Raw genomic sequence first — 16,703 nt, forward strand, 5'->3', positions numbered from 1 at the left:
CATCTTGTCGAAGATGTGGTCGATGAGTCATCGGAGGAGGAGGCCGAGGTTGTCGACCCTCCGGCCACGGGGAGAGGGCGAGTCCTACGGCGGGCCACCTCTGGCGAGCCGGTTCGGCCCAGCAGGGTCGTGTAACCTTGGCAAGCTCAGGAGGCGTCCGCACGCCAAACGAGGGTCGTGGCTGCGAAGAAATCGGTGAAGGCCGCGGTGGAGAAGGAGAAAGCATCTGCCTCCTCTTCATCCAAGCTCGTCCAGACTCTGCCCCCCTCCCCTCCTCTGGCAGACATCGATGCGACATCGATGCGGAGGTCACCTTTGACTTTGGGTCCCTCAGCCCAAGGAGGAAGAGGAAAGCAGCAGAGGAGGAGGTGGAGGACGATTAAGTATCTTGTCCCTTTCTGTCATCTCCATCTCCTCGGACCATGCCACTTGTCTTGATTCGTCTTCATCTTTGCAGGGATGAGGAGACACTGGCCGAGAGGGTGAAGAGGGCCAGGGCTTCGGCAAGCGGCCAGCCCCCGGCAGGGATTTCTGGTACACCGCTGGTGGTGTTAAGCAGCCCGGACAACAGCCCCCGGCACAGCCCCCAGCGTAAGTTCACCACTCACCCCTCGTCGACGTGTGTTAGGGCACGATCTCCTGGTGCTGACCTTGCCGTGGTTGCAGGAGGAGGACAGCAGCAGGAGGAGCCACAGAGCGCTACCCACAACACGCCGCCCCGAGGGGCGTCCCCGGCAAGGGCGCCAAGCACCGAGCCTATGCACACGGGGAGGAGGAGAACCCCGACACTGGTGGCTTCGCCTCGGTGCCAAATGTTGGCGTGGAGGGGACCTCTGCTTCCCAGCCCGACACGGGTAAGTTACTCGCCTTCCGTCCCTGTTCTTTTTCTGTTCTTTCTGAATCTTGGTCTTGGCTTCACCTCATCCCCCTTCTTGGTATCCAGATCCCCCGTCGCCGGACCAGGAGGACATAGACACCGTCATCGAGGATGTCGCCAAGGCCGCCGAGGCGAAGGCCGGGAAGATCGCCGCCGAGGAGGCCGCTAAGGGCGCTGCTGAGGACGCCGCCAAGGGGCCTGCCGGGGAGCCCGGCAAGGCTACTACCGAGGAGGCCGGCAAGGGGCCTGCCGGGGAGCCCGGCAAGGCCGCTGCCAAGGAGGAGGTGGTTGACGACCAGCCTTCCTCCTCCGCTGCCTCTGGCTCCGGCAAGTATCTGAGGGTGACCGACGACCTTTTCGTCCACCTCCCAGGGTCGTCGAGCTCCAGGGCGCCCATCGAGGGAGAGGTGTTCGACGAAGAGGTGCTTGCCGCCGCCGGGCTCGAGGTTGTTGACGAACCGAGCACCGGTGGCGACGGTTCTTAGGAGGAGCGGCTTCTCCAGGCCATGGCGCCAATTTCTGGAAGCTCCAGGCGCTTCACCGCGCCCGCCTGGACAAGGCCAAGTCCAGGATGGCAACGGTGGACAAGGCAGAGGCGGACCTCAAGGTGCGCGTCGCCGAGACGCAGACTTGGTTCCGCCAGGCTTGCGAGGAGCTGAAGGTCGCCCAGGGTGAGCTGGCCAAACGCGACGTGGAGCTCACCATGAAGCGGGCCGACATCAAGAAGGCCCAGGAGACGGCGGAGAACTTGGCCGCCGAAGCCGAGGCCGCTCGAACCCAGCACCAGGCACTACAAGAAATATGTCAACTTGTGACTCTCACTATTGGCCGCTGAAAGGTCATAGTTTTTCATTTGCGACCTTTTTGTGACCAAAAACAGAAGGTCAAAAGCTGGCGGTCGTAAATTGAAATTAACGACCTTCTGTAAAAGGTCGTTGGTTCTTCGACCAAAATTTTGGTCACTAGCAGCCTCCCCAGACCACGTAGGATCCAGCGTGGCAAGCTGACATGGATAAGAATCAGCCCGGTCCAATTCGGTCTTTTACATGGGCCGAGCCCATTAATTCAGCCTTTTTACTGTATATTTTTTCTATGAATTTTCTCTAGCTACATGGGCCTGGCCCAACAATTTGGCCTTTTTTTATTTTGGGCCATGGCCTTTTTAGTTTTTCAGTCTATATTTTTCAATCTGGTCCCACAAGTCAGATGGGTCCCACTTGTCATAATCTCCTATATTGGTCCCACATGTCAAAAATGTGAGCATTGTTTAGATTATTTTCACAAATGGGCCCACTAATCAGGTTTCCATTTCACACGTCTTCAAATCACACAAATAATCAATATTTTAAATAGAACAGAAAAAATGTAGAATTTCTTAGGCCTGGAGCTTCTGTACATAGTCTATTACAATCTGTGCATAGTCTATTACAACCCAGATATGCCTACTATTACAGTACTATAATATTTACAGTTTATTATAGTCAAACAGAACAAATCTTTGCTGCGTAGGGCTACAGGCCGCTTCGAACTTGAAATTTCCTAGGCCTGGAGCTCCTGTAAAAGGGTGAACACAAATGCATTAGAGTACCATTTTCATTCCTGGAGTAGATATTCAAACCTCCAGGTTTAGTGTATAGACAATCTAGAAAATATATATTTAACAAAATTTCACATAAATGCAGATTTATGGATCGAATGTATGATAAAGCAACAGATTCAAACAACTTCAAATTAATGACTAGATGTTTTAGAGACCAATTATATCAGAACACTAGATGTTTCCAATGCATATTCGCAGAACCTTGGCATACTCACAAAATCTTAAAGCAATCCTAAATCAATGTTGCCTACAAGAAACACTCATCAATCTCATGTTTTGAAAAGCAACGTGGGTGAAACCAAGTCAAAATAAGGAGCATAACAAATTCATGTCAACAAAAATTAGCTTGTGATCCATAACACATTATTTATTCTTTACAAAGTAGAATTTCCATAGATATCATTACCAGACACCAAATAGAAAGTAACATGTAGAGAATGTCACAGCATTTAGTTCACTTTATTGTACAAGTTGGGTCTAGTTTACTCGGTTGGACAAGATGCATTTGTTAACTACGAAGAGAATGACACCATTATGCGAGATAATTGTTGTGTCGCTAACAATCACCATGTAAGAATGTTTTGCTGTAGTAATACATGAACATTAAGTGAGAGTGGTGTTTTGTTCTTACCACAACGGAACAATTGAGACAATGCCCGATTTGCCTTGCTTCTCCACAAGACTCGACTAGCAGCATGCATCCTTGAAGGAACCAGTGGCGCTGTTTGCTCCCTTGGCCCAGCTCCTTGCTGCGGAGGATAGCTAGGACTTGGATGCGGAGCCCGCTGCACACGGCATATTGTGTCACTACTTGCAGCAACAGAAGGAACTCACATATCATAGAACTTGAAGCAAGTTAAAAATGTAATAGGACCGATATATGTCTATGAAGCAATAGGTCAACTAGAGATTCATGTCTACAATTTGCTAGAGAAGAAAATAACAAGTCAGGATACATAATATATCTGCCAAAAGAAGGACTGATATCAATCAGACCCTTTAATTTTAAAGAACATGGTTTCAATTTGTTCTTTGCATATTACATGAGACTTAGAAGCACATTCACTTTAGCGACTCATCTTTTCAAGCATTCAATCAAATGGCCTTATAATACCAGACAAAGAGGAGTTGTAGTGGTATGCACTTATCACATATACAGGAACCATGCTTAAAATCCACACATATATATACATATCCCAATAGAACAGAGCTAGTAAGCAAACTAGCAGCCGTGCACTTGATGTCTTGTACTAGTAGTTAAGAACACATAAAACTGAACTGGAACAAGAAGAATTGCATAAGACAAGCTTATGTATGAGCTGTGACATAAGTGTGGCTATTAAAGCGAAACATATTTCATATATGGCTATATGCCAAATAATCACTATTTACCATTAACAAAAAAGGCACAGCATACAGGGTTTTGATTTTCCACCATAATTGCATATAAATGTGACTGGTCTGTCCACTCATAAAGAAAAAACTAAAATTGTAATTCACTTAAAGAGAGTAATCATATGCCTAAATATGTTATCAGATGGCAGGTGAACAATTCTAGCAAACGCAAAAATAGTATGATCAGTTGGGATCACTTCTGATTTTGCTTGCTCACACACCAACCACAAACGTGATCACAGCCAAGTATTTAACCAGTTTGCCGCAATAGAGCAATGCCCAATCCTTACACATGTATAATGGCGTGAATATGCAAGTTAGACCTAGATGTTACTAACAAGTGTTCTTTGTAGAATTAATGAATAAGTGTAGTATTTCTGACTAGCCAGAATTAATCTTTGTGCATACATCCTGCCATGTTGTTCCTTGCCAAATAAGCTCCCAAAAGCAGTATTAATAAAATTGAAACAGAATAACACTTAGAGGACTACAGGAACCACAACAAGAAATTTTCTGTTGCGAGTAAGCTGCTTGTCGTTGTCCATTTGCTCCCACCAAGTCAACCTATTATACATCCCCTGATCATCAGCAAATGGAGTTCCCTTCTTCCAGTGGAAGAAGTGGTATGTAATCTGAAATGAAGATTCAATTAGGAAAGTAATGACAATAGAGAAATAATTTCATGTTATAATCTTATGAGAAAAATAGCAATAATTTGTACTTCCAGAATTGAGGTTGGGCCAACTAGAACTGCAGTATTTACTGCCAGAATGATTTCATGAATTTTGCCACTACATTATTATATTTAAAGTAGCAAAAGAATGATTAAATGCAGGCTATTTATTTGGCTATTATGAAAAAGTAAACCTTCAAACTAGAATACACTTTATTATTTGGCAGGATTGGCGAATGCGTCGTAGCAATTTGTAGCTAGGGGAGACGAAGGGTGGGCAGATGCGAACGTAATCGGCGCCACCAACGACGAAGATGGAGTTGCACAAGCCATCTATGACTATGCCTTCTAACAGACACTGACACCAAGGCGCACTGGGACAGGATTGTCGTCCCACAGTGTTGTTCCCAAATAACAAGTTTTGTTCAAACATCTATCAGCAAGATTATTCAGTATTGCGGTCACATCACTCGCCAAGAGTTTTAAACACTTGAAGCATTAGGCAGATCTATTTTTTGGCCAAGCTATTTTGTACTCCACTTGTTATGTTCACAAATAATAACCAGGATAATCAAAGATCATGTACAGTACCATGGTTGAGAATATAGATCTACGGAGAATTTTGCTAATCAGCCATTGCAGTAAAAAAATGTTTGGTATACAACCGGTCTCTCTATTTACACACCGAATCAATCAATGCCTTCCTGAACAACATGAGAGAAGCAAAAGCCTCTTAGAACATTTGACAGGCTAACTTCTGACCGCACGAAGCAAGCAATCGAGGTAAACAAACATGAATTGAGGTAAACAAACACGATCCACAGGAGTCGAGGACGTGTAAGGGAGGGAGAGAGGGGGGGGAGGGGGAGAGGCGGGTACCGCGAAGTGGCCGAGGTTGACGAGCGTCCAGGCCATGCTGGGGGTGCAGCCGAAGATGGAGAGGATGAGGAGCCAGGAGACGAAGAGGATGAAGATGTGGGTGGTCCAGACCCCCAGGTACATGAACCACTCGGTGTTCTTGTTCAGATCCAGCGGGGGCACAGCCTGCATGTACAGCTTCGCCATCGATCCCCTCGCCCTACCAGTGCGCGTGCTGCGGGGCGGTGGCTCCTCCCGTCCGGCTCGGCGTCCCGGGAGCTGCGGGGTAGGGCGACACAGAGGATTCAAGGGGCGGAGGAAGGTGACGATTTGGGGCCCCTCTCGATCTGGATCCGGAAGCTGCTGCTCGCTTCGATTTGGGGCCGCCCTCCCTCCCTCGTGTGCGGTATGGAGATAGGGCGAGGGGAGAGGGGCGGCGGCGGCGAGGTCGCCGGTGACGGAGCACGGCGGCGGCTGTGGGTAGGGTTTGGGGTGGGCAGAGAGAGTTGTGGGCATGGCGGATCTGACGGCGGCGGGGGGTGGGTGGGTGGGTGCGGCGGATGTGGAGGAGAGGAGAGGAGGGAAGGAGGGCGCCGCTGCTGGCGACGGGGAGCTAGGGTTGGAGAGGGGTGGCGGCGTCGATCTGGATCGGGGAGAGACAGAGAGGGAGGCGGCGGGCGGAAGGAAGGGAGGAGAGGTGACTGAGGTGATCCGCGGTGGGTTTCTTCAAATGGATGGATGGATGGTGAGATTGCTAGCAATGGATGGTAGGATGTCTGCCATGTCATCGATCCGTGTGACAGATGGTTCCACCAATCAGAGTCTAGCTTATGTAATTGTGTTTTTCTCTTTTGTTTCTTTTATATGTTTTACCCTCTTATTTCGGCTAAACACTTGACATATTAGCCTCATGTTGTATGTTTAAATGACTCAATATTGTGTTCATATGTGTATCTTCGGACGACAAACAAAGTTAATTTGAGGGGTTTTTATTTTCTTTACACAAAAAATCATTTTTCAATTTTTGGAGTGCCATCGGGTTTTTTGTGAAGGACATACCATATATTTGTTGCAAAATTGGACAAAATTATTTTTCTAAAATACTAAGCCATATTTAATGAACAATTGACCAAATAGTTGGGTGTCAAAAGATTCGAGCCACCTCTCTTGAAAAAGACAAATTTCCGGCGATTCAGCAGGAAGCGGGTTGAATTTGAACTGCAGCCCCCTCATAATTTGCTCTTTATTTTTTCCAAAAATCATTTCTAGGTACATAAGTATTTATTTAATCAGAGAAACATCAAAAAAATTCCAAGATTCAACCACTAGCTAGGAACGGTCAAGCCCGCTGTTTTGACCGCATTTTGAAACGGGGATAAAAAATTCAAAACATAAAAAAATTGGAAAACCTTCGCATTGTGTCATCATATGTGACAAAGTTTCCAGGGAAAATAATAAACTTGTAATACGGGAATTATTTTAAAAAAGTGTTCTCAGAAATGAGCTATCATGTGTGAAGATTCATGGCTTTCAAGCCAAATGATCAATCTTATGGCCACATTCATAGCATAGTCTGTTCAAATGATCTCATATTTTGCACAAGGGTGCATCTTGGAATTCCAAACAATGTTGCCTAAGGGAGTTTTCATTTTCTTTGCAGGGAAAATTCATTTTCCATTTTTTGAGTACCCGAAATGAGTTTTTTTTGTGAAGTACCTACCATATATTTGTTGCAAAATTGGACCAAATCAATTTTCTAAAATACTAGGACATATTTAATGCACAATTGACAAAATGGTTGGGTGTCAAAAGCTTTGATCCATCTATGATGAAAAAGACAAATTTCCGCCGATTCAGTAGGAAGCGGGTTGAATTTAAACTACCGCTGCCTCATAGTTTGCTCTTTATTTTTTCCAAAAATCATTTCTAGGTACATAAGTATCTATATAATCATGGAAACATCAAAAGTTTTCCAAGATTCAACCACTGGCTAGGAACGGTCAAGCCCGCCGTTTTGACCGCATTTTGAAACGGGCATAAAAAACTCAAAAAAAATCAAAAAATTGGAAAACCTTCGCATTGTGCCATCATATGTGACAAAGTTTCCAGGAAAAATAATAAACTTGTAATACCAGAATTATTTTTAGAAAGTGTTCTCAGAAATGAGCCATCATGCGTGAAGATTCATGGCTTTCGAGCCAAATGATCAATCTTATGGCCACATTCATGGCATAGTTTGTTCAGATGATCTCATATTGTGCACAAGGGTGCATCTTGGAATTCCAAACAATGTTTCCTAAGGGAGTTTTCATTTTCTTTGCACGGAAAATTCATTTTCCATTTTCCGAATGCCCGAAATGAGTTTTTTTTGTGAAAGACCTACCATATATTTGTTGCAAAATTGGACCAAATCAATTTTCTAAAATACTAGGACATATTTAATGCACAACTGACAAAATGGTTGGGTATCAGAAGCTTTGATCCATCTCTGATGAAAAAGACAAATTTCCGCCGATTTAGGAGGAAGCGGGTTGAATTTAAACTACGGCTGCCTCATAGTTTGCTCTTTATTTTTTCCAAAAATCATTTCTAGGTACATAAGTATCTATTTAATCATAGAAACATCAAAAGTTTTCCAAGATTCAACCACTAGCGAGTAACGGTCAAGCCCGCCGTTTTGACCGCATTTTGAAACGGGCATAAAAAATTCAAAAAAATCAAAAAATTGGAAAACCTTCGCATTGTGTCATCATATGTGACAAAGTTTCCAGGAAAAATAATAAAATTGTAATACCGGAACTATTTTTAAAAAGTGTTCTCAGAAATGAGCTATCATGCGTGAAGATTCATGGCTTTCAAGCCAAATGATCAATCATATGGCCACATTCATGGCATAGTTTGTTCAAATGATCTCATATTGTGCACAAGGGTGCATCTTGGAATTCCAAACAATGTTGCTTAAGGGACTTTTCATTTTCTTTGCACGGAAAATTCATTTTCCATTTTCCAAATGCCCGAAATGAGTTTTTTTTGTGAAGGACCTACCATATATTTGTTGCAAAATTGGACCAAATCAATTTTCTAAAATATTAGGACATATTTAATGCACAATTGACAAAATGGTTGGGTGTCAAAAGCTTTGATCCATCTCTAGTGAAAAAGACAAATTTCCACCGATTTAGTTGGAAGCGGGTCAAATTTGAACTGCGGTTGCCGCATAGTTTGCTATTTATTTTTTCCAAAAATCATTTCTAGGTACATAAGTATCTATTTAATCAGATAAACATGAAAAGTTTTCCAAGATTCAACCACTAGCTAGGAACGGTCATTCCCGTCGTTTTGACCGCATTTTGAAACGGGCATAAAAAATTCAAAAAAAACAAAAATTTGGGAAACCTTCGCATTGTGTCATTATATGTGGCCAAGTTCCCAGGAAAAAAAACAAACTTGTAATAAGGCAATTATTTTAAAAAAGTGTTCTCAGAAACGAGCTATCACGTGTGGAGATCAATGGCTTTCAAGCCAAATGATCAAACTTATGGTCACATCATGGCATAGTTTGTTCAAAAGATCTCATATTGTGCACAAGCGTGCATATTGGAATGGAAAACAATGTTGCCTAAGGAAGTTTTCATTTTCTTTGGACGAAAAAACCATTTTCCATTTTTCGAGTGCCCAAAAGGAGGTTTTTTTGTGAAGGACCTCCCAAATAATTGTTGCAAAATTGGACCGAATCAATTTTCTAAAATACTAGGAAATATTTAATGCACAATTGACAAAATGGTTGGGTGTCAAAAGATTTGATCCACCTCTCGTGAAAAAGACAAATTTCCGCCGATTCAGCTGGAAGTGGGTCAAATTTGAACTGCGGCTGCCTCATAGTTTGTTATTTGTTTTTTCCAAAAATCATTTCTAGTTACATAAGTACCTATTTAACCATAAATACATGGTTTGGTGGCGATATGTCGAGGTTTGGGCGGTGGCCGAGGGCCCCAACTCTAGAGCGCGTAAACTCGCATGCCCGCCGCGTGGTCACCGCGTGACCGTGGCGTTGCCATGTGTTCTGGGCGGCCTAGGCATGTCTAGAGGGTTGGGCACTCCCCAGGTAGGTGCTAGGAAGAAAATTACAACAAAAGATTCTCACGAGGAGACCGATCGATGCTCAAACATGAATAAGCAGCCAAGTGTTTGATTAGCGGTACGGGAAATGTACATGGCTAATGGGTGTGAGTTTTGGCTGAGGATGATCGGTTACTAAGAAGTCCGTCTTCACAAATTTTCAGCTCAAAAGGAGGAGCCTAGGTGGTACTTGCTTTGCAAAGTACCACACAGGACATAAATACGAATGTTGAAGCTGGGCTCAAAATAATGAATGGATTGAGCTGGCATTTGGTGGAGGATGGTTATTTGGGCATAGGAAAGCACTGTAGAAAATGGATACTATTTGGACATGCCAAAGTGGTACTTCCTTCACAAAGTGTTGTTCTGAACAGAATAGGAAAATGAATATTGTTGAATTATTTTTGATCTAGGCAAGGAAGCTTTTTTATATATTTGACGAAGATATGACCCAAAGAATTTATGAGATTTTTTTGGGAATTTTGGGAATGACATAAATATAGGTTGCTTCACAACCTGGAGCAAAAAATGCCACATGGACATGACACATAGGCAAAACTGATGAGGTGGCGCCTAGTCATAGCAACCCACCACAATTTACAAGGTTATGACCATCCATATTGGTCATGATCAGCTAGAAATAAGGCAGCGGACCAGTGCTATCTGCTTTATAACCATTTCGTATAAGGAAATTACGACCTTTCTGACCAAAATGGTCGTTATAGTTTAGGGTTTGGAGCCCCCCGAACAGCTTTTGACCAATTGGTCTGAAATGGTCATAGATCTATGACCAATTCTTCCAGGGTCACTGACAGAAGGTCACTAGTTGACGTATTTCTTGTAGTGAGGCCACGCTGAACTCCCAGGAGGAGGATCTTGCCGCACGTGAGGAGAAGCTTGCCGCAACGCTCCGTGGGAAGGATGAGGAGGTGGAGAAGCTCATCGTGGAGCGGACCCAGGAGCTGGAGCAGAGGCACAAGGAGGCACTCGATGCCCAGGCTCTGGCTCACGCCGACAGGGTGAAGGAGCTGGAGGTGGAGCGGGACGGGCTGAAGGACCAGACCCAGAAGATGACCAAGGAGAAGGACACGCTCAACGGTGCCCTGGCGGAGGCGCAGGGCGCAGTCCTCAGCAAGGCTGAGCAGCTTTCCAAGGCCAAGACTCCATCAAAGACCTGAAGCTGAAGCTGGAGGGCCTTGAGGAGATGCTCTCAAAGGCCAAGGCTCGGGAGGAGACCCTGGCCAAGGATCTGGAGGCCGAGAAGCTGCAGCGGAAGAACGAAGCCGCCAACCACAAGGATGTTGTGGAGGGCGAGAATCGCTGGATCAGCCGCCTCGAGGACGTCGCCGGCAGGATCACCATGCAGCTGGCCACCATGGGTATGCCAAACGTGAGGTACGCCCAGGATCGCAGCACGACCTCCAACGCCAGGCTGACCCTATTCTTCGAGGGTGTTCTTGGAGCCCTGGAACATTTTCGCTCCACCAGGGCGACTTTCCTGGCCAATGAGGCACGGAGGCTTTGCCGGGGTGCCATGACCATGGTTCTCACCAAAGTGGCATACTGGAATCCCAACCTCGACTTCGATGCTGCGCTGGAGAGCTTGCCGGAGGGTGTGGACCTCGCGCCGCTCAAGGAGCATATCGAGCCCATCATCAGCGGCATCGATAGAATCCAGAGGGTAGAGGGCCAGCGCCGGGACTAGGCACCCCGCTTCTTTTCATTGCTGCAGGTTCTGAACCAAGACAATTTTTATCTTTAGTTAGAACTGCGGCAACAAGTGATGTAATATAACTCTGCAGTACTCTTGAATCAGTGCATGTTATTTTCCTGTTCAATTTCTCCTTTGTATGTTCACCCTACGTTAATCAGGTAGGCTTGCCGGCGCGTAAACCCAGGGCGGCGCTTCGGGGACGGATCCCCAATGGCCTGTCGGGTGTGCTTCCTGCCAGGCAAACCACCTTACCGCTCTCAATGCGGCCGCTCGAACTGTCGAGCTTGACTCGAGTCAGAATCGAGAGCTTTGCCAATTACGGAAGGCTACCGTGCCGTTCTCGACGTGGCCGCTTAAGCTGTTGAGCGGACTCGAAACAGAGTAAGGGCGTTGCCAATAGCGGAATTGCCCCATTGCGTGCAGGTTTTCCATACAAAGGACGAGATCTCCGAGGGGAATAACCTTATATAAAAAGGAATGTTTAAAATTCGGCATGACTTAGCTTTCCTGTCGCCGCGCTGGCGCCCTTCGTGCTTGCAGGCGGCGCCATTCTCTTGGCCGTCTTCTTCTTTAGAAACCATGGCCACGAGGAACTGCTAAGCTGGTTGCTAAACCAGATTCTCACAACTGCGCCCCCTACCTGGCGCGCCAAAGATGTCGGGGAAACGACACCTATGGGATCACTGGAATCCCTTCTACGGTTGGCGGGCGCGGGGTTGTCAGAAGAGTAGGTCTAACAGGAAGCACACAGATCGTTTACCCAGGTTTGGGCCGCGATGATGCGTAATACCCTAGTACTACTTTGGTGGATGTATTGAGTGTTCTTGTGTTCTTGAGCTACGGGGTGTAACTTGCCCAAAAGAGCCGAATCCCTCTCCTGGTCGCCTCAGGCCTCCTTTTATAGGCAAAAGGGGTCGCCACAGTGGCACACAGGAGGTGGAAAGGTGTACAGCGCGCGAGCTTATCGCCCAGCGTTATAGGACAAAGCGCATTAAATGCGCTACTTAGGTGTCCATTAGCTTTATCGGGGACGGGAACGAGGCCCGTCCCGTCCGTCGCCGCTCCGCCTCGCTTCGACACGTGCCCGGCCAGCGATGCGTGCGGTGCCATGTAGGCAGGCAGGCTGCTGAGGTGGCGCAGTGGTGGAGCCTTCACGAAGATCTGCATGCCACCACGCAGGTGCTTGCTGAGTTGGTGTAGAGGCCGCCCGTCGCTGATACGTCTCCGTCGTATCTACTTTTCCAAACACTTTTGCCCTTGTTTTGGACTCTAACTTGCATGATTTGAATAGAACTAACCCGGACTGACGCTGTTTTCAGCAGAATTGCCATGGTGTTATTTATGTGCAGAAACAAAAGTTCTCGGAATGACCTGAAACTCCACGGAACTTATTTTTGGAAAATAATAAAAATACTGGAAGAAGAATCCACGTCAGGGGGGCCTCCACCTGTCCAAAAGGGTGGGGCGCGCCTGCCCCCCTAGGTGCGCCCCCTGCTTCGTGGGCCCCCTGACGCTCCACCGACCTCAACTCCAACTCCATATATTCGTGTTCGGGGAGAAAAAAATCAGAGAGAAGGATTCATCGTGTTTTACGATACGGAGCCGCCGCCAAGCCCTAAAACCTCTCGGGGGGGCTGATCTGGAGTCCGTTCGGGGCTCTGGAGAGGGGAATCCGTTGCCGTCGTCATCATCAACCATCCTCCATCACCAATTTCATGATGCTCACCGCCGTGCATGAGTAATTCCATCATAGGCTTGCTGGACGGTGATGGGTTGGATGAGATTTATCATGTAATCGAGTTAGTTTTGTTAGGGTTTGATCCCTAGTATCCACTATGTTCTGAGATTGATGTTGCTATGACTTTGCTATGCTTAATGCTTGTCACTAGGGCCCGAGTGCCATGATTTCAGATCTGAACCTATTATGTTTTCATGAATATATGTGAGTTCTTTATCCTATCTTGCAAGTCTATAGTCACCTACTATGTGTTATGATCCGGCAACCCCGAAGTGACAATAATCGGGACCAGTCCCGGTGATGACCGTAGTTTGAGGAGTTCATGTATTCACTATGTGTTAATGCTTTGTTCTGGTACTCTATTAAAAGGAGGCCTTAATATCCCTTAGTTTCCATTAGGACCCCGCTGCCACGGGAGGGTAGGACAAAAGATGTCATGCAAGTTCTTTTCCATAAGCACGTATGACTATACTCGGAATACATGCCTACATTACATTGATGAATTGGAGCTAGTTATGTGTCACCCTATGTTATGACTGTTATATGATGAACCGCATCCGGCATAATTCTCCATCACCGATCCAATGCCTACGAGCTTTTCACATATTGTTCTTCGCTTATTTAATTTTCCGTTGCTACTGTTACAATCACTACAAAACCCAAAAATATTACTTTTTGCTATCGTTACCGTTACTTCCATACTACTTTGCTACTAAATTCTTTGCTGCAGATATTAAGTTATCCAGGTGTAGTTGAATTGACAACTCAATTGCTAATACTTGAGAATATTCTTTGGCTCCCCTTGTGTCGAATCATTAAATTTGGGTTGAATACTCTACCCTCGAAAACTGTTGCGATCCCCTATACTTGTGGGTTATCAAGACTATTTTCTGGCGCCGTTGCCGGGGAGCATAGCTCTATTCTTTGAGTCACTTGGGATTTATATCTGCTGGTCACTATGAGGAACTTGAAAGACGAGAAAACAAAAATTTATCCCTCAACTACGAGGGGAGGTAAGGAACTGCCATCTAGCTCTGCACTTGATTCACCTTCTGTTTTGAGTAAGCTTGCGACACCTAAACCTGCTTCTGCTATTAAGTTTGATATGTCGCATGTTATTGATGATGCCACTTCTGCTATGCAAGATACTTATGATGAAACTACTTCTATGCTTGATACTACTGTGCCACTTGGTGAATTTCTTGATGAACAACTTGCTAGGGCTAGAGAGAATGAAATTACTGAAACTGATAATATTGAAGATAGTGATGATGAAGACTCTCCCCCTAATAAATATGAATTTCCTGTTGTGCCTGAGGGTTATGTTCTGGATGAAGAATCTGCTAGAGCTATTCTTGCTTGCAATGATAGAAGTGATCTTAAGAAGTTATTAGCTAAATGGAAGCGGCAATCTCTTAATGCTAGAATGAAACCTGACCCTGCTTTTGCTACTTCACCTATCTTTGTTACTGATAAGGATAATTCTCTGTTGATCCTGATATAGTTACTTTGGTTGAGTCTGATCCTTTTTATGGCTATGAATCTGAAACTGTTGTGGCACATCTTGCTAAATTAAATGATATAGCCACCCTGTTCACTAATGATGAGAGAACCCGCTACCTTTATATCCTTAAAATATTTCCGTTCTCATTAAAGGGTGATGCTAAGATATGGTTTAATTCTCTTGATCCTGGTTGTGTGCGTAGTCCCCAGGATATGATTTATTAGTTCTCTGCTAAATATTTCCCTGCTCATAAGAAACAAGCTGCTTTAAGGGATATATATAATTTTGTGCAAATTGAAGAAGAGAGTCTCCCACAAGCTTGGGGGAGGCTTCTCCAATTACTTAATGCTTTGCCTGATCATCCTCTCAAGAAAAATGAAATACTTGATATCTTTTATAATGGACTAACCGATGCTTCCAGAGATTACCTGGATAGTTGTGCTGGTTCTGTTTTCAGGGAAAGAACACCGGATGAAGCTGAAATTTTATTGAATAATATGTTGACAAATGAAAATAATTGGACACTTCCTGAGCCAATTCCTAAGCCTATTCCTAAACCAACTCCGAAGAAGAGGGGTGTTCTATTTCTCAGTCCTGAAGATATGCAAGAGGCAAAGAAATCTATGAAAGAAAAGGGTATTAAAGCTCAAGATGTTAAGAATTTACCTCCTATTGAAGAAATACATGGTCTTAATTTACCGCCTGTTGAAGAAACACATGGTCTTGATAACCCGACACAGGTAGTAAAGGTAAATTCTCTCCATAGATATGATAAAGTTGAAATCCCTCCTACTAAGTTTGCTAGCCAATGTTTAGATGAGTTTGATAACTTTATGGTTAAGCAAGAAGATAATGCTTATTTTGGTAGACAATTAAAACAAAATGCTTATATAACACTTGGGTGATTATATGCCTAGAGTTAAAGGTGAACTTAAACTCATTACCAAACATGCTTCTATGGTTACCACTCAAGTAGAACAAGTACTTAAAGCTCAAATGATTTGCTCAATGAATTGAATAGTAAGAATAATGACTATGCTATTAGAGTGGCTACTAGAACTGGTAAAATGACTCAGGAACCTTTGTATCCTGAAGGCCATCCTAAGAGAATTGAGCAAGATTCTCAGAGAAATAATATTGATGCACCTAGTCCTTCTAAAAGGAAGAAAAAGAAAAATGATAGGACTTTGCATGCTTCTAGTGAACCTATTGCTAAACCACCTGAGAATCCAAATGATATTTCTATTTCTGATGCTGAAACACAATCTGGTAATGAACATGAACCAAGTGAAAATACTAATGCAGATGTTCATGATGATGGTCAACCTAGCAATGATAATGATGTAGAAATTGAACCTACTGTTGATCTTGATAACCCACAATCGAAGAATCAACGTTATGATAAGAGAGACTTTGTTGCTAGGAAGCACGGTAAAGAAAGAGAACCATGGGTTCAGAAACCCATGCCTTTTCCTCCCAACCCATCCAAGAAAAAGGATGATGAGGATTTTGAGCGCTTTGCTGAAATGATTAGACCTATCTTTTTGCGTATGCGTTTAACTGATATGCTCAAAATGAATCCTTATGCTAAGTACATAAAAGGAATTGTCACTAATAAAAGAAAGATACCGGAAGCTGAAATTTCCACCATGCTTGCTAATTACACTTTTAAGGGTGGAATACCAAAGAAACTAGGAGATCCAGGAGTACCAACTATACCATGCTCCATTAAAAGAAACTATGTTAAAACTGCTTTATGTGATCTTGGAGCCGGTGTTAGTGTTATGCCTCTCTCTTTATATCGTAGACTTGATTTGACTAAGTTGACACCTACTGAAATATCTTTGCAAATGGCTGATAAATCAACTGCTATACATGTCGGTATTTGTGAGGATGTGCCTGTCGTGGTTGCAAACGTTACTATTTTAACGGACTTTGTTATTCTTGATATTCCCGAGGACGATAGTATGTCCATTATTCTTGGAAGACCCTTTTTGAACACTGCAGGGGCTGTTATTGATTGCAACAAAGGCAATGTCACTTTTCATGTTAATGGCAACGAGCATACGGTACACTTTCCGAGGAAACAACCTCAAGTCCACAGTATCAATTCTATTGGAAAAATTCCATCAATTATTTTTGGAGGTTTTGAATTTCCTCTTCCTACTGTCAAAAAGAAATATGATATTCTTATTATTGGGGATGTGCATATCCCCGTTGAGGTA

General features: G+C 44.4%; 1 protein-coding gene across 2 annotated transcripts; it reads right to left on the reverse strand.

The window, feature by feature from the left end:
• Positions 1–2,202: 2,202 nt before the first annotated feature.
• Positions 2,203–8,564, reverse strand: LOC109782756 (uncharacterized). Of its 2 annotated transcripts, XM_020341375.4 has the most exons (4): positions 5,425–8,564; positions 4,376–4,504; positions 3,109–3,262; positions 2,203–2,431 (listed from the first exon to the last, which is right to left on the reverse strand). In XM_020341375.4, the coding sequence occupies exons 1-4, from the start codon at positions 5,917–5,919 to the stop codon at positions 2,343–2,345; spliced, it is 867 nt and encodes a 288-aa protein (XP_020196964.2). In that variant the 5' UTR covers positions 5,920–8,564; the 3' UTR covers positions 2,203–2,342. The 2 variants fall into 2 exon arrangements, with proteins under 2 accessions (XP_020196964.2, XP_073365975.1); XM_073509874.1 differs by having other exon boundaries at positions 3,109–4,504; positions 5,425–7,547.
• Positions 8,565–16,703: the final 8,139 nt, after the last annotated feature.

Source organism: Aegilops tauschii, chromosome 3, assembly GCF_002575655.3.
Source record: "Aegilops tauschii subsp. strangulata cultivar AL8/78 chromosome 3, Aet v6.0, whole genome shotgun sequence".
Taxonomy (NCBI): domain Eukaryota; kingdom Viridiplantae; phylum Streptophyta; class Magnoliopsida; order Poales; family Poaceae; genus Aegilops; species Aegilops tauschii.

Excerpts from the sequence above, each read along its gene's own strand:
- LOC109782756 (XM_020341375.4), bottom strand. The coding sequence starts at position 5,919 with ATGCCCACAACTCTCTCTGCCCACCCCAAACCCTACCCACAGCCGCCG. Across the intron at positions 4,505-5,424 it reads TCAACCTCGGCCACTTCGCG|ATTACATACCACTTCTTCCA; the intron begins GTACCCGCCTCT and ends TCTTCATTTCAG. Across the intron at positions 2,432-3,108 it reads GTCTCAATTGTTCCGTTGTG|GAGCTCCAGGCCTAGGAAAT; the intron begins GTAAGAACAAAA and ends ACCCTTTTACAG.